The 23,313-nt window shown below is 48.1% G+C and overlaps 1 protein-coding gene across 12 annotated transcripts in view; it reads right to left on the reverse strand.

Annotated features, from left to right (window-relative positions):
• UBR4 (ubiquitin protein ligase E3 component n-recognin 4) overlaps positions 1-23,313 on the reverse strand; it is a 129,447-nt gene that overhangs the window by 32,166 nt on the left and 73,968 nt on the right. For all 12 annotated transcript variants that reach the window (XM_084821753.1, XM_084821752.1, XM_084821751.1 and 9 more), the window contains 15 exons: positions 23,026-23,142; positions 16,755-16,964; positions 14,142-14,291; positions 12,163-12,390; positions 10,329-10,407; positions 9,390-9,629; positions 8,819-8,990; positions 7,812-7,956; positions 7,013-7,098; positions 5,823-5,910; positions 5,499-5,692; positions 4,164-4,403; positions 2,535-2,673; positions 1,184-1,309; positions 10-138 (listed from right to left, as the gene is read on the reverse strand). In XM_084821753.1, the coding sequence (XP_084677879.1) occupies positions 10-138; positions 1,184-1,309; positions 2,535-2,673; positions 4,164-4,403; positions 5,499-5,692; positions 5,823-5,910; positions 7,013-7,098; positions 7,812-7,956; positions 8,819-8,990; positions 9,390-9,629; positions 10,329-10,407; positions 12,163-12,390; positions 14,142-14,291; positions 16,755-16,964; positions 23,026-23,142 (2,343 nt within the window). The remainder of the gene's footprint in view (positions 1-9; positions 139-1,183; positions 1,310-2,534; positions 2,674-4,163; positions 4,404-5,498; positions 5,693-5,822; positions 5,911-7,012; positions 7,099-7,811; positions 7,957-8,818; positions 8,991-9,389; positions 9,630-10,328; positions 10,408-12,162; positions 12,391-14,141; positions 14,292-16,754; positions 16,965-23,025; positions 23,143-23,313) is intronic.

The raw sequence follows: 23,313 nt of genomic DNA on the forward strand, positions 1-23,313 counted from the left end.
GGTCCTTACCTGGATGATCTTGGAGAGCTCGTCGAACGAATTCTTGCAGTCGCCGCAGTACTCCTGCGCCAGCTGCAGGATGTATCGGTTCACACTGGCCGAGGTGGAGCTGATGCCTCCGCTGCCGCTGGAATCATCCTGAAACGCCAGAGGAGAAACAAACCTCAACCAGAAGAAGTTAAGAGATCTCCATGGGAAAGGGAAAGGCCTGCTGAAGTCTGCATGAGCCCTGCTTCCAGAGGAAGTGGGAGGAGATCACCCAGTCCGCCTGGATACCCTCCTCCACCGACAAAGAAAGCGAGTTTCTAGCCCTTCAAGCCTGCAGAGGCGTGAAAGTGTGCAAGCAATGCCTAAGGAACCCTCAGACCTTCCTCCTGCAACAGTTAAGCCTAGGGGTCTTGGCTATCTCCTGCACCGCTCTCCTTCTTCTGGATTACCAAGTTGACTCCGAACTGCCTTCACCCATTATCAGCCTGCCCGCGCTTTAAGATCAGAAAGAGAGGCCCTTCTCACTTGCCCACCCATGAGAGCAGTGAGGTGAGTGACCACATATGAGAGGGCCTTCTCTGCACTGACCCCACACCCTTGGAACAAGTTGCCATCGGGAGGTCCGCCATGCTCCATCATTGCAGGCTTTTAAGAAGGCCTTGAAAACAGATTATTTTACCATGGTCTTCTCTTGATGTGAATGCTGTTGCTGCTGTTACTGCTGCTGACGTTGCTGGTCGTATCGTCGGTTTTTATTGTTACTTTTATTGCTATTTTATGTTTGTTTTTATCGCTTTTAATATTTTAACAGTTCTTATGTATTTTATTGCTGTGAGCTGCCTTGGGAGGGCTTCTGCCCTGAAAGGCAGCCAAGAATTTTTAAAAAACAAATAAATAAATAAGTAATGACAGCAACATGAACTCAGGCCTGTAGCAGAGACACACTGGCCTGGGCTGGCTGTCACAATCCAACTGCCCAAGCCGTGATGGGGAGAGCTGGGATGCATCACAGACTCATGTGTTTGCCACCTCCCCACGCTCATTGCACGTCAGTGCTCTCCTCTGCTTCCTGCTCTCCCCTCACCATAGTTTGTCACTGTAAGAACACGCAGCTCTCTAGCGTGCGGTGGGCAAGACCTCTAACCCTCCCAGCTGCTCATAAAAGTGCCTTGTTTATTTATCCGCTTCCCAGTACCTGGGGCTTTTCGGGCGCCGCCTCGTTCACTTTGCAGAGGAGGTTTTCCAGCTGGGGTCTGTGGCCCATGAGCTGGTGGTAGACCCGGTCGGCCTTGTCCAGGAGGGTATTGATGTTGGTTACCGCCTTCGAAAGCAAGACACAGAATACGTGTTATTTCAGACTGCATTTTAACAACACTCCTGAACACAGTTTGACCGTTTGGGCCTCGTTCACACAAAGAAAGAGCAGGTGAGGAGGTAAAGCACTTGTGAACCGGGCCAAATCAGGCTGCAGGTGAGGGGCTCACATGGTTGGATACTTCTCCATACAAAATAAACCCCTGCAAACAGCCAGTGTATGTAGTGGTCAGAATATTTTTAGGTGTTCCCCCATTATCCTGCAGGGTGTGGGAGAGGGAAAAAGAATGGTCACATAAGACCTGTTTTCCCTTCCACCAGTCTCGGCTCTTAAGGAATATTAAGGTAGCTTCTCTCCCTCCCAGAAGGGTAGATCTTCCCTCTAGCACCACGTTCTCGCCTTAATTAGAAAGTAAAAGGTGTTGCAAATACCCTCTTCCTTCTAAAGATGGGGTGGATGGCTGGGTGAGGAAGAGATAGGTAACTGAGGTTCTGATGTGGCAGGCAGGTTAATGCCTTCTTCAGCTTGTTAAAGCCCCAAACATGGAGATTGAGGGTCTCAGCCCTGTTGAAACCATCCAAAGCTACACAAGAGCACAATCTTAGAGCCGGTGTGGTGTGCAGTGTTCAGAGCGCTGGACTGGGACTCAGGAGATCAGCGTTCTAGAGTCCCCTCAGCCATGAAGCTCACTGGGGGACTTTGGGGCCAGTCACTGACTCTCAGCCTAACCTCCCTCACAGGGTTGTTGTGAGGAGGAGGAGGAGGAGGAGGAGGAGGAGGAGGAGGAGGAAAGGGATCTTGGGCTCTTTGGAGGAAAGGTGGGATAGAAACATAACAAACAAATGAATTAAAATTAGAAGTGTCAGGGAGAAGGGAACCAGCCTGGCTTTGGCCCCAAGGGCCAGCCCTCCCATGACCCAGACTGAGACCTTTGTCTAAGGTGGCAGATAGAAACAAGGGGCTCTGGCCATCCACTGCTGCCTCCCTCCACCATCCTCCACAGATCCTTGGCTCATGTTATTGTCACTGCTTTTGCAACAGACAGGGCATCCCATGGCCTCCTGCCTTGCCCAAGGTGGCTGGGTGTGACAGCAAAGAGCACCTCCCATTTTTTTTGTGGGGGGGAGAAACACTGTGCATCAATGTTCAGATGTTTCGGAAAGGCTGGGGTGATGCCCCGGGACCCGCAACCCGGCCCAAAGGGACGTTTTGCCCTGCCGCCAGGCCTGACCTTTTTCCTGTCCTCTTCGTTCTCGATGGGATCCACGGCACAGCAAGGTTTGGCATACAGCATGAAGTCAAAGCGGGCGTACTTGCAGAAGCCACAAGCATTACAGAGGAAGGGGTCCTTCTCATCATAATTGATGGACCTGGGAAGCAAAGCCAGAGCCAAGTCAGCAGGGTGGGATTCTCAGATCTCAGGTCTTCCACCTTCAGACAACGGCAGCCTCGATCAGGGAGGGGAGGCTTCAGGCTCGTGGGATTGACTTGTGCGTTGAATAGAACCAGAAGACTCACTGAGCGAAGCCAGGCCCCAAAAGACATACACTTAAGCAGTAAAGAACGGAGTGCCTCTGAGCAGCAGCCAAGCAGGCACAGGGGTTTGTTTTGTGTTGCACAAACGGTGGATCCTGTTAGTGCGCGGGCAGCATTGGGATGCTGCCTTATGATTTTAAGTCTTCTTCTGTGAACCACCCAGACAGCTGTGGCTACTGGGCAGTATAGAAATGTAAATAACGCTAATACTACCAATACAACTTGAGACCAGGATATCTAGCAGACCGCCTGCCTCTACATAGATAACCCAGCAGACATTTAAAAACTTCAGAGGAGGCCTTGGTGGCCATTCCACAACCGACAAAATGTTGCCGTGTAACATGTCAGAAACAGGGCCTTCTCAGTCATGGTGTCCACCCTCTGGAACACTCTTCCCACGTGCGGTTTGGGAGGCAGAACACGTGCTATGTTTTAAACACCTCCTGAGAATGCACTTGTTCAAGAAGGCTTTCTCTGGCTTGTAATTCATCCTAATTAATCAAGCTGTCGCTCCATTTCATTGCTTTTGCATTGCTTTTATTGTTCTTGTAGCTAAAATGGTTCTCAGTAGTGTATTTTAAACAGTGATTTTTCAGAGTGTATTTTAAGCTGTGCTTTTAATATCGTTGTATGTATTTTTTTTTATTTGTGATATTTCTATACCACTAAATATAACAAAGTCCCTAACCGGTTCACATATAAATATGAAAATCACATTTACAATGCAATATTAAAACACACAACATTTAAAAAAACAATTCCAACTACAATTAAAGCAATATAAGGAGCAGCAAGATGGAGCAGCGTGATTAATTTAATTACAGCCCAGGGAAAGCCCGGGTGAGGAAGTGTGCTTTCAGGAGGCATTTGGAAGATGCCACCTTTCTCCCTCTGAACTGCACAGGGGTCAGTTTTCCAGTGCGCTCCTTGGTTTTAATTTTTGTGAACTGCCCAGAGAGCTTCGGCTATTGGGCGGTATAGAAATAAATAAATAAATAAATAAAAATAAAATAAAATAAATTAAAATAAAATAAAATAAAATAAAATAAAGAGAGGGCACCGCTCCCGAGAAGGCCTGCCATCAAGGTATTGCGTGGCGACATCCCGTTAATTTCAGAATGACCAGCAAGGCCACTGAATTTTTTTTAAATTATATTAAGCAGTATAAATTAGTAATAAATAAGACCTATACTACCAATACTACCACCACCAATCCTTATTATTGCTACTATTACTACTGCTATTATTACTACTACGACTACGGTCATTACTCCAGGTGAGCCCTGGGCTGCACCTTCTGACTCCAGGGGAATTCCCAGCCCACCTGCACTTGTGACACTGGTAGACGTTTTCTCCGCAGTTTCCGCACACCCCGGGGTTGGCCGGGACGGAGGCGCTGCACCGCGGGCACTGCAAGGTCTCCGTGGAGGCCTGGTAGTTCTCATAGAAGTCGGCAAACTCGATCATCAGGTTGGAAGCGACGATGGGCAGAGGAAGATCGATCTTCACCTCCGTCTGGCCCGGGGTGAGTTGAACTTTCTTGGCCTTATGCCAGCGGGCCGGTCTGGAGAAACATGGGGAAAGAGAGGGGCGGAGGGGAAACGAAGAGGGAAACCACTTCAGGACTGGCCAAGACACAGTCAGCTCGCATCCCCCCCCCCCCCCCCCCAGCCAACAGCTAAGTGCTGCTGCCTCGGTTGAACATCTCCTTTAAGCAGGATGAATGGAGACCGGTTCTTCAGATTCATTCCTTCTGCTTCGCTATTGACACGATAGGGAGACAGAAATACATTTTAAGCTGTTATCCCCTCCACAGCAAGGCTGCTCGGGATTAAAGAGCTGTCGATGCCTCACGGAAAGAAAAATATATTAAAAATTTAATTCTACTTATATTTTTCTCCTTCTCTCAGGATTTTAATGTCTTTTCCTTATTTGCAAGCGGGACTGGGGGTGGAGGGGAAGAAAGAACAAGACTGTTTCTTGAGACGTCCACTGCTCCTCTGGTTTGAGGCGGGGACGGGAAAATTGGCATCCTCGCTTTGTGGAACATCAGTACACAGAGTGGCCTCATCTGGAGCCGTATCAGTCCAGTTGCCCATGACCATCTCTTTTTGCAGGGGGTGAGTCTCCAGGGTCTTGGAGGGAGGTCTTCCCAACCCCTATGACCACAGATCCAATTAGCAGGAGATGCCAGAGACTGGAACCTGGGAGGTTCTCCACACAGGGTACATGCTACGCCCCACTTCCCCCAGAAGCGACTTTCCTTGCCTCGGCTGTGTTTCTATCTGCATATCAAGCTGCCTTATAAAGTATCAGTCCATTGGTACATCTAGCCTAGGGATGATAAACCTCAGGCCCAGGGGCCAAATCCCCAGATGGCCCCACCCCCTTTCCCTCAACTACCAATCATCGGGTGGTTTCCCAGCTTTTGTGCAGGTTTTGCTCCCATTCGAAAAGGCTGAAATGCCCCTCCTAAGACTTCACTACTGGCAGGACGAACTTTAAGCTACAATACTCTGGTATTTCTGTCTCCGCAGTATTTCTGGCCCCCAAGAGCTTCTCTGAAATGGCAATCGGCCCTCAGGCTGAAAAAGGTTCAGCACCCCTGCTCCATAAGCTCTCTGCCCACACAACTGGGAGGAACTGCAAAGTCCCCTACTTGTTCTTCAGCTCCACGATGGCCTGCACTGTCCTATTGTTGTAATAGAGGTTGATGGTCCGGACCATCTTGGTGCGCTTCAGGTCTCCAATCTTCACCGTCACTTTGCTGATGGTGTGGCTGCCGATCAGCTTCACCACTTGCTGGGTGGTGGTGTAGCGGGTGTCTACTTTGATGGAGGAGAGCTTGATGTACTGCAAAGAAGGAGAAAAATAAAAACCCAAGCAAAGGCAGCTACCGCGTTTAAACGCAGTGCAGTGCACAGAAACTGTTCGCTGAAACCCACAAGGCAAAGTGGCTGATAGTGAACAGCCAACCACTTACACAGAACGGCACTTCTGGGTTGTTGCAAACGAGACACGGATCACTCTCCAAATAATAGCCGTCAAATTCCACCAGACCGGAGAGGGTGCTGTTACAGGGGAAAGACACATTTGAGAAGTTCTGGGGAAGATAAATTAGAGCCCGAATGGATCAGGCCAAAGATATCTTTAGCACAGTATCCTGTTTCCAATGGGGGGCAGCCAGATGCCTCCAGGTAGAACCCCAAGCCAGTAATGAAGGGAACACACACACACTAGTCTGACATTTGTTCCCACCATCTGGTCTTCAGTTACGCTGTCCTTGATGATGGACGATCAACTTCCCCTAACCTGGCTCCCTACAGACGTTTTGAAGCACAACTCCCATCAGCCCCAACCATGATGACCAATGCTCAGGAATGATGGGAGCTGTAGTCCAAGACATGTGGAGGGCCCCAGGATGGGGAAAGCTGCATTATCATGGAGAACAGCCCTTGATATAGCCCTGACCTCAACAGCTTGGTTCAATCTTGTTTTTTTTAACCCATCTAAGGCTCTTGCAAAAGACGGGCCTTAAGCAGAGTGATGTGGCAGAGCTAAAAACATTTGGGAGAGGCAAAGTTTCAGTCACCCATGTATCCACCAAAAAATAAAAGGTCCAGGGCATGGGGCAAAGGGTTTTCACACAGCAAGAACCAAGCTGGTATACAGAGGTGTTCTTCTCCTGATACTATAGGTAGTGTATCGCCACCAGGACTAGGAGCCATAGAAAGCCTTCTGCTCCATGAACGGGGCTTGGACAAATTCCTGGAGGAGAAGGCTATCAATGGCTACTAGTCCCGATGGCTCTGTGCTACCTCCAGTACCAGAAGCAGTGAGCCTATGCACCCCAGTTGCTGGGGAACATGGGCAGGAGGGTGCTGTTGCACTCCTGTCCTGCTTGTGGGTTTCCCGTGGGCAGCTGGTTGTGAGCAGAATGCTGGACTAGATAGACCCGTAGTCTCATCCAGCAGGGCTTTTCTTATGTTCGTAATGTTGCCTGAACAAGAGCTAGGACTTGCCTGACAGGCTGAGTCAAATTATTTAGCACCAGGTCCATCCCCCACGCCACATTATGCTCCAGACGAGAGGCAGCCCCTTCCCTCCTGGCCACCCTCTGGCCCTGCACACGCAGATTTTTCTGGCTGAAGGGTAAGCCAGAGAGACACTCACTTATAAATATTTGAGTTGGGGTGGTTGGTGAGGATGTGGTTTTGCATCCGGAGGATCTCGACAGCCTTCTGGGAGTATTCCTTTAGCTGAAATGAAGGTCAAAATGAAAGAAAAAAGGTCACAAAGGCAAAGGCTGGAAAACTCACTACACCGTGAGACCGAACCCAGAGTCAGCTATGGAAAGCTCCCAATTATCCCCATTCGCTCTGCTGTCTGCCCATGCCCAGCTCCTCCATTGCCACGGGCTCATTCAATGAGATCGATGCCTTTGCATTTCTATAACATCCTGTATACCCCAAAACAATCCTCGAAGTTAAGTCAGGATATGCAATTCATTTACAAATAAACAAAATAAATGATTATTAGTGCAGGCTTCCCCAACCTGACACTTTCCAGGTGTGCTGAACTACAACTCCCATCACCCCAACCACTAGCCATGCTGGCTGGGGATGATGGGAGTTGTATTCCAACACATCTGACAGGCACCAGGTCAGGGAAAGTCTGGATTAGTGACTTGGGTGTTGGGCTAGAAACAAGGAAGAACAGGTTTGACTCCCTCATCAGACATACTGGATGACTTTTGACCAGCCATTCACTCTCTGGGTACACACCTACCTCACAAGGTTGTTGTGGGAACAAAATGGAGGGGCAACCATGAGCTCCTAGGAGGAAGGCTTTAGCTCTTACGAAACCTGCCCCCATATTGTGTGCACAGGTCACAGGTTGGATGATATTGGGCAACAATTCTCTCCTCTGCCCCAGTGCCAAAAAAAAAAGCAAGAGGAGAAGGGCCCCTTACCTTTTTCTCAGTCTGCTGCGTCTTCAGAGAGAAGTAACCCAGGAGATCCACAAACTGGGCAGCCTTCCGCCCGTACGCCGGGAGCTCTGGCCATATCGACCACATGAGATCCAGCAACAGCTCTTGCTGGGACTTGTTCGAGTTCCTACAAGGGAAGATGAGAAACGGGAGGGGATTAACAGGGAAAGACCCATTAACCTTTACCACTAAAGCCCCTGGTCTCGGCTCTGGACACCTGTTCTCCAAATGACTGCTGCACCTCCTGGCTCTGGTTCACTACAAAGTGGACACCACCAGCACCTCCATCCCAGACTGGTAGGGCTCAAAGCACACTGACAAGAGTCAGAAAATTTGTGAAAGTCACAGCGGAGCTCGGCAACATTTCTAGCCTCCTTTACCCATTGACACTAAGCTGATCAGGGAACAATCGTATGTTAAGTTTAGACAGAAGCAATTCCTACAACTCCCAGCATGCCCCAGCAGCCATGCTGGCTGGGGCATGCCGGGAGTTGTAGGAATTTTTTTTCCTGTCCACACATGCACCCTTAATCAGTGAGATCAGCCTTGCTGGCTGGGAATGATGGGAGTTGCAGTCCAACATGTCTGGAGGGCACCAGGTGGGGGAAGTCCAGGTTAGGCTAACCAACTGAAAACATCCTGATAGAAGCAGTGTGATATAGCGGTTAGAGTGCTGAACTGGGAAGACCCAGGTTCAAGTCCCTACTTGGTCATGAAGCAAACTAGGTGACTTTGGGCCAGTCACTGATTCTCAGGCTCACCTACTTTATAGGGTTGTTGTGAGGATAAAAATAGAGAGAAGGAGGATCGTGTATGCTGCCTTGAGCAATTTAGAGGAAAAAGTGGGATAGAAATGTAGAGTTGCTCCTGGTTAATCAGGCAGCAGACTTTATTTCATTTTATGCTAATCACAACCTGTAAGAGGCGTCCGTCTAGAGAAGGGAACGTCACACAGAGGCACGAGTGCGAAGGTCTCCCTCCATCCTCACCTGTAGATGTGCAGCGTCAGGCAGTGGGCCTGCCACCGGACAGACGATGAGTTGGACTCCAGCAAGAAGCAGCGCAGGAACTGAATCAGGGTCTCCTTGTCGGCGAACTTGTTCAGCTGGTTCACCAGTGCTGTGCAGAGCTGATCTTCCTGGCTGCCAGAGGAACCCTCCCCTGGAAGATAGCCAGAGGGAGAAAGAACCCAAAACAGTCAACCAGACTCGTGTATCATTAGCTGTGGTTCAGAAGAGGGGCTGCAGCTCAGGGGCAGGGCACCTGCTTTTCATGTAGAAAGTCACTGGTTCTGTCCTTGGCATCTTAAAAAAGCATCTCAGGTACCAGCTGAGGGGGAAGACCTTTCTCTACCTATGACCTTGGGGAACAACTAACAGTCTAGCTGGGCTAGACAGACTTCTGGCCTGACCAGTCAAGGCAACGCTGTAGGTCCTACAAGTTTTCTGCCTGCCAGTTATGAAAAGAAAAACCAGCCCACTCAGCCATTCTGTTCCATCCCCACCCTGTGCCCTTCAGGGGAAGGCAACAGCTTGGTGCTGCCAATGCCCTGCAGCTCACCCTCTCGGTCTTTCTCCTTCTCTTCCTTCTTGCTCTTCTTGGTGGAGGATTTGCTCTGCCCAGCTGCCTGCCCTGTTCCAGAGCCTGCGGAGGCTGAGGTTGAAGTGCTCGACGATCCGGAGGAAGCAGCGGCCGAGAGGACTTTGCTGCCACACAGGGCGCAGGAGAGCAGCTGCAAGAGGACGGGTGACACACCCTCGTCGACCAGGAAGCTGACTTGCAGGAGGAAGTAGAGGACAGCTGGGGAGGGGGAGAATGGGGGGGGGGAGGGAGAGAAATCGTCTGAACAAACCATTCTTTGTGGCTTTCTGTATTGAAGATCTCTTTAAAAAGAAATTTGCAACAGCACGTGGACAAACAGGAGCTCAGATTCTGTGGGCATTGCCTCTGTTTTGGCCAAAGGACAATTTTCTAGGCCTCACTGCCATGGAGAAAGCCCTTGGATAAAGGGCGGTGTAGCTCCTTCTCAATTCTTCAGGCGCTTGAGTCTGTGTATTGAGTGGCCGGCAGACAAGCAGTTCTGCAATGAGCACCGCCTCCCCATAAGTGAGGATCCTCTGCCTCTACAATTCTTTCATCCTCCTCCCCAGCCTAGGTCCCAGCCATCCTTCCCTGCTACCTGACAAAAGACACTAAAAAGGCAAACCAAACGCCCAAGCTTTACAACAGGGGTGCAGAATGTCTTTCAGCCCAAGGGCCAAATTTTATTTTGGAGAAGCTCTCGGGGGCCGCATTCCAGTGTGGGGTGGGGCCAAGGCAAATGGGGCGGGGTCAAAACACCAGCACATTTTAGCTTAGAGCTCCTACTGCTGGCAACCAAGCCTTAGGAGAGGCATTTCAACCTTTTAGACTGGGGAAAACGCAATGCAAAACCCAGGAAACCACGAAAGTGGGGAGGAAAGGGAGTGGAGTCAGGTAAAGGAGGCAAAAGCAACTCACAGTCATCTTTAATGCAAAACTTCTGCCAGTTCACCGTTCGCTGCGTGGCAATTTCCGCACAAGCCTTCAAGTGCTCCATCTGAAAGGCACAGAAGGGTGAGGGGAGGGAGAGAGGCAGCCGTTCCCCCCTTTGGGGACTGACTGGGAAAGTAGGCTTATTAAAAAGGCTGCCCCTGCTGTGTCTCTGCGTGATTCGCTGCTCTGGCATTGCTGCTCTCGGTCAAGCTTCCGACAAACACTTCTGCTGCTGTGTCTTTGCACTAGGCATGATGGAACGATCCAGCCCTGCCCAAGGCAGAGATTCTGCAGACTCAGAGCCCCCCTGCCCTGCTGAGGAGGCTGTCTGTGGCATCCCTGCAAGAGTCCTTTATTATTTATTTATGCCGCTCCTCAGCCAAAATGGCTCCCAGAGCAGCTTACCTATAATCAGTAAAACAAGACAGTCCCTGCCCCTGCAGGCTTGCAATCTAAAAAGACATGATACACAAAGAAAAGGGGATGGGGAGGGAAGAGGAAAAAATTAGGTCTTTCAGCAGGGCTGGTGGAACGGCCCTGCTTCCCTCTCTCTCATCTCCCTCAGCACAACCTGCTGGAATGGCTTTTTAATCTTGATTTCATATCCGTGAGGAAAGAATCATGAAGGATTTGCTGTGTTACCCGTTGTGCTATTAAAAGCTGTATGACAACGTAAGAGCTCAATATCAAGCTGCAGCCGAAGGAGAGGAGGGAAGGAGGGCTGAGAGAGCAAGTGCCTTTGGCTCTTCCTTCACTGTCAGTGAGCAGCAGCTAATCCAGAGGTAGGCAACCTGGTGCCCACCAGACCTTTTGGACTACAGCTCCCATCAGTCCCAGCCAGCATGGCCAATGGTCAGTGATTGTGAGAGCTGTTCCCCCAAAACGCCAAAGGACATCAGGCTGCCTGTTCCTGAGTGATTCCATCACCATTTCTATCCCAGCCAGTCGTCCTTTATTTTATCATATATTTATTTATTATATTTCTATTATTATTTCTATTATATTTATTATATTATTATATTTAAACTGTCTTAAAACATTGTAATAGGAACTATAACTTTTAAGAATGGGTGCCTGAGTTGGCTTTTTCATTTTTCCTCCTCCCTGCCCATCCCTCTTGCCTTCCGTGTTGAGGCTTTACGGTTGTACAGCGGATTGCAGAGTCTTGTTTTGTTTGGGTCTCTAATTGATCCGGGAAATGCTCTGGGAGCCTTTTTTGGCTGAAGAGCAGGCTAAATAAAAACACTTTAAATAAAGAAATAATATCTGGAATGTCTTCCTTGGGGGGGGCGGGGAGGACCACTGTCAGGTAGACGAATGAATGCACTTTTGCTTGCTTGCTTAAGCATTCTTACTCTCTTTTCTTCTTAAAACATCCAAGGTAGCTAACATTATGCTGGATCGACTGCGCTGGTGGACTTCCCCTCCAGCTCCTTCCCATGGCAGCCCCTCCAGCCCCCTGAAGACACTACACAGAGAGTCAGGAGACAGGAGACATTCAGTCAGGTGCTGAATGGGGGGATCTATGGTGTAGGGGGGATCCCCCCAAATTGGGCAGACACTTTCCACAAGCACGGAAGGCAGATCTTGGATCCAACCCAATAATGGAAACATCAAATGGTAAACAACAGATAAAATCCAAAGCCGAACAGCTCACCCAGCCTTTCCCAACCTGGACTACAACTCCCATCATTCCCAGCCAGCCTACAACCCTTACTGGGAATGATGGGAGCTACTGTCTAACACATCTGGACAGCATCAGGTTGGGGGAAAGGCTTGCACTAGAGGGGAAATATCCACCCAGCTGGCCTCAACTTACCAAATTGATGAGCGTGTCGTACTGCAGGGCAGATCCTGAGCTGGCCGTGACCACACTGGCCCGCAGGAAGATTCCTTGTTCCTCCAGGAGCTTTTTGATTCCCCGGACGTGGGAGTCCAGGGTGTGCAGGTCCCGGAGCTGGCGGTATTTCTCCTTGGAGCCGCAGATGAAAAGCAGGAGTTTGCGGACTTGGCGGCGCACGAAGGGGGTCTGTTGGATCATCAGGTACTGGATGGGACAGGAAGACAGAAATGATGCATGTACTGCAAGCTTGTAAAAAAATATTTTAAAAGATTCAGAAGACATTGCATTGGTTTGATCCCAAAGTCCTGTCCCCACCCCCCACCCCAGTTATTCCAAGAAACAATTGAAGTCTTTGTGCTGCACTTATACAAAGGAAAGACTGAGGGTTTTTCAGGGTCTGTGAGGGCCTCAATTCTGTACCATTACACAGCCTATTCTTTCTCTTTCTCTCTCTCTCACACACACACACCACCACCACAGTTTATTTTTCTATCCCGCTTCTCCCTCTAAAAGGAAGCCGCAAGTGGCTAACATCACACAGAACACAATACTATCAAATACATTATCAAAGGACAACTACCCAACAATAAAAATACTATAATAAAACTATAAACAAACTTTCAATTCAGAGTTTAAACATCAGGTCAGCTTATAAATATAACATTCATCAATATATTAAACAAACAAGGGGATGATACAATACAACCCTTATTTTAAAACAAAAATACACCATAATGCCACTCTCCAGCAGCCAATATAGTAAATTATTATGATATTAAACACACACACATACACACACACACACACACACACATTTCAGTACACAACAAAGACGACGTTCAGTGAAGTCTTGCCAAGATTCTGTCAGGGTGCCCTGCTTTCCCCATAGATTTTTTAAAAGGATGATGATGATACAGTGACCAGAGTCTGAATGTCCAGTAACGACTGAGCATCCAATAATGACTGAATAACGACATCATTCCTTATGGCAGGGGAGGGAAAAGTGTGGCTCCCCAGAAGTTGTTGGGACTAAAACTCCCATCAACATCTGGAGGGGCAGATGTTCCCCATCCCTGCCTTACGGGCAAAGAATGCTGTTGGTTTACGGCAGCCTTTCCCAACCTGGTGGTCTCCAGATGTACTGGGAGTTGTAGTCCAAGACATCTGGAGAGCACCAGGTTAGGAAAGGCTGCTTAGGGTTAGGGACCGGTGCCTCTAGTGTGTGTCAAGAAGAAAACTGGTCCAGTTCTAGACAAGAAGCACGATCAATAAGGTCTGCAACTCTACCCTCTCTCTCCCTCTGGTTTTCTCTTTCATGATGCTTCCCCCTCCACTCCTTCCCTCAGGCAGCCACCTCCAAACCCGTTGGGGTGCAAACATGAAGGGCCACGGATCCTAGCAGTGGGAGACAGGAGCCTTATGCCCTGCACCACCATGGCAGCTTCCCGGAGGAGGGAGGGAACTGCTGCTTGCACTGTGATGCTCTCCAGCACCACCGCTGCAGATGGCCAGAGGAGGGATTGCAACATCTGGCTTGGCAAGGGTCAGGTGATTTCAAGGGGTCAATGTGTGTCTGCTTGGTCCTAGGGAATTTTGGCCCAGCTCCTAAGAACATCAGAAGAGCCCTGCTGGATCAGGCCAAGGGTCCGTCTAGTCCAGCATTCTGTCCACACAGTGGCCAACCAGCTGCCCACGGGACACCCACAATTCTGTCTCAGCTACTCATTTCTCAGATATAGATTAAACTGTTCTTGGATTGTCCACCCTGATTTGTCTGTCTGTTTCTAGACCACTACCCCTAACTCAAACTCTCTCAACCCGAATATGGTGGAACCAGCTCTTGGTAAGAGTAGGGAAAACATCCTACAGCGGGGAAGCACTTTTGAAGGGCAGACTCAGGTCTGCTTACTCTGCAGACGTTTGCCCTCTCTGCCAGGGACCTCACGCTCACCCACCTCAGACAGGAAGTAGAACCAGGAATGGTCGAAGACCGGCGGGGGGATGCGGGAGTTGGTGTCGGCGATCTTCTTGATCTGGTAGGGCAGCCGCAGCACCATCTCCGTCAACAGCTGGGTATAAGCCTCGAAGACATCGGCAGCATGGCCCTGAAGAGGAGAAAACACAGAACCCGGGTATAAACCTAGGAAGCTGCCCTGCACTTTGGGAGGGCCATGACTCAGTGGCAGAGCACTAGCTTTGCATGCAGAAGGTCCCAGGTTCAATCCCTGGCATCTCCAGGTAGGGCTTGGAAAAATTCCTACCTGAAAACCTGGAGAGCCGCTGCCGCCAGCCAGACTCGACAATACTGGACCAGATGTACCAAGCATAAACCAGTTTTCTATGTTTTTATTTAAATCGGCCCTTTATTCAGATCCATGAAGACTGGAATCTTACTTGACCGTATCTCACCCTAAGATTTGCCCTTCTGTCACCACCTCTAAAAACCTGCTCTCCTTACAGCCTCCACCAACAGGTTGCATCCTTTTGAGAGGAGTGATCAAATCTAAACAGAAGATCTCAAATAACTGAAAAGGTTGGTTACGGGCAGGCGAGGGAGGGGGAGTATATAACCCTTCTACATACTATACTATGTTTATTTCTGGGTAGCAGGGTGGGGGGAGAGATGGGTCTTGTCCGTCTTCTCTCACCAGGTCCAGCTTATGTTGTTAAATGCAGGAAACAGCACCAGAAAATGCAAGGTCAGCAAAGACTGCAATTCCAGAGTGGTTTTGTCATTTGATTTTGCTGTAGTTTTGCATTTTACAGCTGATGCCCACCTAACGTGCTCTAAATTGTCAACAATGTGGTAATAATGGGGTTATTTTCCCACAGTTAAAAAGGAAAAGATCCACATTACATCTTCACTGAGCCTTAACGCAACCTCTTTCTGCAGCTACAGAGCAGAAAGAAAGCAGACCCAAACCCCTGAGTGACAGGAGTAATATGAAAACAGCAGGCCCCTTCCAGAGAAGGGAATAAAAGGCAGGGCTTAAAACTGCAATCACCACCACAGGCCTTAAGAATTTTAGCAGGTTCTATTCTTCTAGCAAAGAGCACCCTAATGTTTAATTCGGCTTATTTCTATTGTACTGTGCCGGGGCAGCAAATGAAATGCTGCACCATGAGGCATGGAGGATAAAGACGGTACCACAGTGGCTGAAGCGGCCTTGGAATTAAGCCAGCAAATCCATCTTTGCCGCAAGGGCTCCCCGCCCGTCAGTTGCCTGCGAGGCATCAACGACCTGAAGCGCATCCTCAAGAGCTCCCTGTCCCTTAAGAACAAGCCCTGCCCACTCTGCGAGAGAAAAGGATGCTGGGGCAGGGCTGGGGATTGTGGGTAATCTGGCATCTTCCCTCAGATGAGGGGTGCCAGTCTAGTTGCATCTGCCTCTGGTCCCAGGGAGGGGACCCTACCCAATAGAAATGGCATGTTTTCACTCCGTCCTGTGGCCTGAAGCCGCTGAATACAGCACCATCCATAATGCAGCTTGTCCCTGTACAACAGGGGTGCAGAACCTCAAGCCCACAGGCCAAATTGGGCCCACATGTGGGCCCCAAAACCAGCCCTCAAGAGCTCCCCAGATGCCCCCCTTCCCCTCCCCCCCGTCGCTAATCATTTCATGGTTTCCTGGCTTTTGTGTATTTTTTCTACCATTGTAAAAAGTTGAATTGCCTCCCCTATGGCTTAGTTATTGACAATAAGAGGTTTAAGCAAAAATATGCTGGTATTTTGGCACCGCCCCTTCTGTCTTCAGCCCTGCCCACAGCCCTCGAGCTGAAAGGGGTTTGACACCCCTGCTCTAAAACGAATCCAGGTGCTGACTGTCCCAATATTCACTCAGGCAACACTAAAGTCAGCCATATCATTGGGGGCTCAGTCACCTGCCTGTTCTCTCTATGCCGACAACACCTTTCTGCTGCCTATTCAGGACAAAACAGGTCAGACTGCACGCAGAAGAATAAGCAGAAACAAATATGGCACCACATTAACCATCCTTCAAAAACACAAGAGCACCAAGTGTGAAATGTATTGCTGAAGCAGAAGTCATCAAGAAGTTTGAGGCTATTTGTTTGGGACTCAACGGAGACAATGGTTCTCCCATTACAATATTAACTTAGCATAGCAAAGTTAGGGAGATTCGGTTATTGCCCATTACTGCTCTTGTGAACAATCACCACACCTGTATGAGGTTTCATTGAAAAGCCACAACCTTTTCACCTCACACTTTACAGCAGGGGTGTCAAATCTCAGGCCTACAGGCTGAACTTCAGGCTTGTGGGATGTATTTGTGCTGCTTTTCTTGTTGTTTTTTTTAATTGTGTGAAGGATTTAATTGTTCATTGTTTTAAATCATTGTATACTGCCTTGGTGGCTTTTTAGTAAATGCTTTGTAATAAGTACATTAAAAAAAAAACAGGCAGAAACACGGCAGATAACAAATCTGGATCTGAGCAAGCAAATTTTAAACCAGATTAATTTGGTAGAGGAATACCCCTTACCTCTCCCTATCTGTCTTAGCTGTATCCACAGTGACACGCCATGCTCAGCCACCCAAATTGAAACTCACCTTGACGTACTGCCGTAGGAAGAAAGGGCTCATGTCTGGGGGGGAGGAGGTGGTGTGGGGTTTCAGCAGCTGGCTGGTGGCAACTGGTTCCTCGTCGTTCTGCTGACTCTTCCAGTACTCCAATAGGGATTTCAAGACATGCAGGCAGTAGTCCACTGCGCCGGAGCTCAGCAAAGCAGCCGCGGTCGCGCTGGAGATCAGGGAGGAGGACTGAGTAGACGAGGAAGAGAGAGACAGGCATGAAGTCGGTTTCTACAATCTTTCTGTGCACATGTTTGGGGGACCTCAGGGAGAAATTGGGGGTCTGAGCAGCTGAGCAAAGAGTGGGAAATTTAACCAAGAGGTCCAGCACCGAGAGCCTGTTTCCTTCCACACTCAAGACAGAAAAGCAGGGAGAGTCCCACTCTGCTTTCTTTGTCCCTTGGAATTATCATCTACAGTGATTCTTTACAAGTGCAGAGAGAAAGAAAACTTTACTCCTTTGGTTTTCCTACACTGAATTTTGTAAGGCTTTGCGTACATTCAGTAAGCGAGGAAGCTTCCTGCTTTTGGAATTCCTGCATTTTCCTCACAAGCTCCTGAAGGAGAGGCCTGTACTCCGAAACATCTAGAGATACATTACAGATTTCTGTTATCACTCAACATCGGGTTCCTTTCCTCCTTTCTGGTTTGCCTTCCTTTCAGGAAGACAATTTGATTGTCTCAAACCGGAACATTCCTTAAAGCAAAGCTGACCCCATACAAGGGGAGGAAGAGAAAGAGAGCTGCATTACAGACTTCAAGGTCAACATGAGCAGGACTTCATACTGGGCTCTCTTCAATCTCAAGTGTGCCATATGCCACGGAGGAGCCCACGGCTCAGTGGAAGAGCCCTCGCTTTGCATGCAGAACAGCCTGCGTACAACCCCTGGTATCCGCCTCTCTCTTAAGCTTCAGGACCGCTGCTTAGACCATTTTTTATTCCAGGGAGCTTTTTAATGGTGGCTTAATCTTTTCTATTATTATTAACAACAACAACAACATTTCTGTATCGCCACATAGCCAAAGCTCTCTGGGTGGCTTACAAAGATAAAAACCATTAAAAATACAGTACACCAAGTTTAAAAACCATTTACATAAAAAAAACACACAGTACACACATTGACAACATATATCTAAAACAACTTTGAACAATCAACTATAACCACAAATCTCCCTGCTTTTGAATTGAATTGTTTTTAACCTGCTGTTGGCCTTATTACACAACTGTAATTTCCAGGGAGGTTGCTGTTTTTACTGTTTTGATGTGTTTCAATACTTTTTTTAAAGCCATTTTGACATTTATTTATAAATGAAGAGCAGGCTAGAGTTTGTTAAAAATAAACAAACAAGAACTTGGGGGTAGGGGCAGGGGAAGAAACCTTCTGACTGAGCCCTTGGATGGGTGAGGAGGTCAAAAGATAAATGGCAGAGCACCTGCTTTGCATGCAGAAGGGCCCAGGTTCAGCCCCAAACATCCCCACTTTAAGGGGGCTCAAGAAGCAAGGCTGGCAAAGTCCCTCTCTGTCTGAGACCCCGCAGATCTACTCCCAAGGAGAGTCAACCATCAACAGCCAAGACTCAGAGGGAGGCAACCTGGTGCCCTCCAGATGTTTGGGGCTATAATGCCCATCAGCCCTAGCCAGTATGGTAAACAGTCAGGGATTATAGGAGCTGTAGTCCCAAGCGTCTCAATGGCGCCAGGTTCCCTACACCCTCAGCTATAAGGCCACTTCATTTTGTTCATATAAAACAGCGGCGTTAAACTTCCTTCAACCGGAGGGCCTAATTCCCTTGCAGAGAGGCTCTCGAGGGCCGCATTCCAGTGGTGGGTGGGGCCAGTAATATTAAAAAATATTTCGCCTGGCACCTACAGTGTATTCCTTTCGGCGCCAGGTGAAGACCTTTTTATTTTCCCAGGCATTTTAGCATTTTAGCTTCCTAAACTTTTAGCTTTGCTGTTTTAAATCTGTATTTTAAACTCCTGCAGTTTAAATCTGTATTTTAAACTGCTGCTAGGTTTCATTAAGGTTGTATTGTTATATTGTGGTTTTAATGTTCTATATATTTTAAATTGTTTTATTGTGTGCTGTTTGGTTTTAATTTTTGTGAACAGCCCAGAGAGCTTCGGCTATTGGGCGGTATAGAAATGAAATGAATAAAAATAAAATAATAAAAAATAAAAAAATACCAGCATATTGTAGCTGAAAGATCTTACTGCCAGTAACTAAGCCTTAGGAGAGGCATTTCAGCCTTTTCAAGTGGGTGCGGGGATTGTGCAAAAGCTGGTTTAACTGCTGAATGATCGACAGTGCGGACAGTGGAACGGGGACTGGTCATTTAGGGAACCCCAGGCGGGCCAGATTCGGGTGTCCCAGGCATGAGGTTCAACCTCCTGGTATGAGCAATAACAAACAGAGCACCCTGGAGGGCAGCCCCAGACTTCCTTTCAAACCCCCAGTAGACAAAGAAGTGGTTAAAAGGGGAGGGGTCGTCGGGCATTTGCAGATGTGGTTACGGGGAAGTAGAGATGCTGCAGTGCCGGCGTTTCAAGGTCGCTAAGAGGATTCCGTCACTGTTTTGTTGCTAAAAGGTGCAGTAATAAGGCTTTTTTTAAAAAAGAAGATGCCAGCAAGCGTGTGTGTGTGCGGAGGGAAGAAGATTAATAACAAAAGCTCAGAGGTTACTGAAGTGTGTCGAATTTTAATGAGCTTATGAGCTGTGGGGTTTGTTTGGATTTGCCAGGGTTTCTCTTAATGGTTTTATTTACACTCGCATTTTCACCAGCCCTGTTTTGGGTTGCTGCTGCTGCTCATCTGGCTAACAAAAGGTGGTGGGTTTAACTATATCAAAGTGCAGCCATTCACCAGGAAGAACTTGGGTGTGAGGAGCTTCCCGCCTATGTACAGCAGCCGCTTCTCCTCACAAGAGCCTTTGCGTCCCCCTCCTGTGGCTGGCCAAATTTCAGAGAAATTGAGAGGAATTGCAACTTTTTTTTTTAAGACGAAAAGGGAATGGGGGTGAAGAATTTCACTCCTTCTAATCCTCATCTTGGGGCCACTGGCATGTGTGTCAAGGGGAGATTAGACTTAAGAACCGATTGCCGCTTTGTCTTTTTCGCCCCCACCCCACCCCACTTTACACTAAGCAGTTGTTCAAAAGAGTCTCTCTCAGTAAACACTTCAGTCAGTGCTCTCCTTAAAAAATATACATCGATAAGTAACACACACACCCCAACTTGAAATCCAGTTGTCAACGTCTGCAGTTAAAGAAACCCCAGGTGGTTGCTGACCTGCTTCCATTTGAGCAATCCTAAAACCTGAGCCATGATAGTGCGGTCACTGAACTTGAGCCGGACATCCTCGAGACTGAAGTCAAGTGGGCCTTAGGAAGCATTAGTAACAACAAAGCTAGCGGAGATGACAGTATTCCAGCCGAGCTATTTAAAATCCTAAAAGATGATGCTGTTAAAGTGCTGCATTCAATATGCCAACAAATCTGGAACACTCAACAGTGGCCACAAGACTGGAAAAGGTCAGTTTACATTCCAATTCCAAAGAAGGGCAATGCCAAAGAGTGTTCAAACTACCACACAATTGCGCTCATTTCACATGCCAGCAAGGTGATGCTCAAAATCCTACAAGCTAGGCTTCAGCAGTATGCGAACCGAGAACTACCGGAAGTACAAGCTGGGTTTCGAAGAGGCAGAGGAACTAGAGATCAAATCACCAACATTCGCTGCATCATGGAGAAAGCAAGAGAATTCCAGAAAAACGTCTATTTCTGCTTCATTGACTACGCTAAAGCCTTTGATTGTGTGGATCACAACAAACTCTGGCAAATTCTTAAAGTGATGGGAGTACCAGACCACCTTACCTGTCTCCGGAGAAACCTGTACGAGGATCAAGAAGCAACAGTAAGAACCAGAGATGGAACAACCGATTGGTTCAAAATTGGGAAAGGAGAACGACAAGGCTGCATATTGTCACCCTGCTTATTTAACTTATATGCAGAGTACATCATGATAAATGCCGGGTTGGATGAATCAGAGGTCGGAATTAAGATTGCTGGGAGAATTATCAACAACCTCCGATATGCAGACGATACCACCCTAATGGCAGAAAGCGAAGAGGATCTCAAGAGCCTCTTGTTGAGGGTGAAAGAGGAGAGTGCAAAAGCTGCTTTGAAACTCAACATTAAACAAACTAAGTGGCTCTATCACTTCCTGGCATATAGAAGGGGAAGAAATGGAAGCAGTGACAGATTTTACTTTCTTGGGCTCCAAGATCACCGCAGACAGTGACTGTAGCCATGAAATTAAAAGACGCTTGCTCCTGGGGAGGAAAGCTATGGCAAACCTAGACAGCATAGTAAGAAGCAGAGACATCACCTTGCCGACAAAGGTCCATCTAATCAAAGCTATGGTTTTCCCAGTAGTAACGTATGGCTGTGAGAGCTGGACTATAAGGAAGGCTGAGCGCCGAAGAATTGATGCTTTCGAACTGTGGTGCTGGAGAAGACTCTTACGAGTCCCCTGGACTGCAAGGAGGTCAAATCAGTCCATCCTAAAGGAAATCAACCCTGACTGCTTATTGGAAGGACAGATACTGAAGCTGAAGCTCCAATATTTTGGCCACCTAAAGCGAAGAAAAAACTCCCTGGAAAAGACCCTGATGCTGGGAAAGACTGAAGGCAAAAGGAGAAGGGGACGGCAGAGGATGAGATGGCTAGATAGCATCACTGATGCAACGAATATGGACTTGAGCACGCTCCGGGAGAGAGCACAGGACAGGAAGGCCTGGCGTGCTATGGTCCATGGGGTCACGAAGAGTCGGACATGACTGAACAACAACAACAACAAAACCTGATCCTAAGCCCACCGTGATGTATTCCAGCCTCCCCCAACCTGATGCCCCCCACATGTGTTAGACTACAACTCCTAGCATCCCCTTGCTGGTTGGGGTGATGCTGGAAGTTGTAGTCCAACACCAAGCTGGGGAAGGCTGGTGTACTCACAACCAGGCACACCTAAACCAGAAACCATCTAATGTTTTTTGGAACCATCGTCAACAATCTTCCTTATTATTGTATAGATTTCTTAAGATGCCTTTCCCGAAAAAGACTCCAGGCAAGCTACAACAACACAATTAAAACATACAAAACTGAAATCAGCTAAAGACAATTATCGACTAAAATACCACCACCCCATAAAACAACAAAAACCCAAGTTAACAACCCTAAACAATTCAACTGATGCTTTTTTTTGTCTTTGGTCCCACCAGGATGCAGCCCCCAAGAGCTTCTCCAGAATTGAATTTGGCACTCAAGCTGAAAGAGGTTCAACACCCATGAAGGCCAGGATCTCTTCTCAGTCATCCCAGAGTGCAGGACATGGAATAATGGGTTCAAGTTACAGGAACCCAGATTCTGGCTGAACATCCGAAAAAACTGTTGGAGCAATACGACAATGGAACCCATGATCTAGGGAGGTGATGGGCTCTCCCACACTGGAGGCATTCAAGACGAAGCTGGACAGCCATCTGTCAGGATGCTTTGACTTGGATTCCTGCACTGAGCAGGGGGTTGGACTCAATGGTCTTGTAGGCCCCTTCCAACCCTACTATTCTATGATTCACCCCTATGCTAATGGAACCTCTGCACAGTTTTTCTTATGAGTCCCTGCCTCTAGGTGCATGCAACCTAACATTTGACTTGAAGGTAGAGATGAAGGTAAATGGCCAACAAGGTTACATCTGGTTGTTCGTATGTTCGATCTCACACACTTGGGCTTCAGGAGTGGATGGGGAGGCAAAATTTGAGTGGCACAGAGGGGGAGATAGACTGATGTTATCCATGGGGCACAACTGGGAAATTCTCTTGCACATTTTATTTATTACTCTGATATACTGGCTTGAAGTCAAAGCAGCATATTGCTGTGGACCGCCCAAAGAGCTTCGGCTACTGGGCGGTATAGAACTGTAATAAATAAATGAATAAAACACTGAGATTTCTCTACCACAGGCACTGGAATCTTTAGAGTTAAAGAAGCTGCTCTCCCAAGAAGCCCGACCAAATCTGGCATCACAAAACTTAATCTAGTTTTCTGCAGAAGTCCCTCACTCTCATCGTTAGAAGGATTAGATAAGCACCACCCCAACACACACACACACACACACACACACACACACACACACTCATCTTGGGCAACAAGTCTTTCCAACAAAGGCCACCTGAACAGTGACAGATTTTGTACCTCACAAATGGACGATTTGGACCCCGACTTGGTTCGGGACATGAAGACGCTCAGCAGTCGCATGATCACCAAGTGGACTTCATTCAGGGCAGTACGTTCATTTTTCTTGGACACATCCTGGGGAGGAGAGGGGGGAGAAAAGGGAGGAACTGGTTGCTCTCAGAGCTTCCCAGAGAAGTTCTCAGGCCCACCCCATTCAACCCAAATCCTGAGAGCTGGAGAATGAAATAGGACAAGTGTCCTGAAAATCCAATTGCCCCCCAGACTCTGGGGGGGCCACAGAATAGT

Source organism: Heloderma suspectum, chromosome 15 (assembly GCF_057233095.1).
Source record: "Heloderma suspectum isolate Gila_16-S chromosome 15, 16-S_ref, whole genome shotgun sequence".
Lineage (NCBI taxonomy): Eukaryota > Metazoa > Chordata > Lepidosauria > Squamata > Helodermatidae > Heloderma > Heloderma suspectum.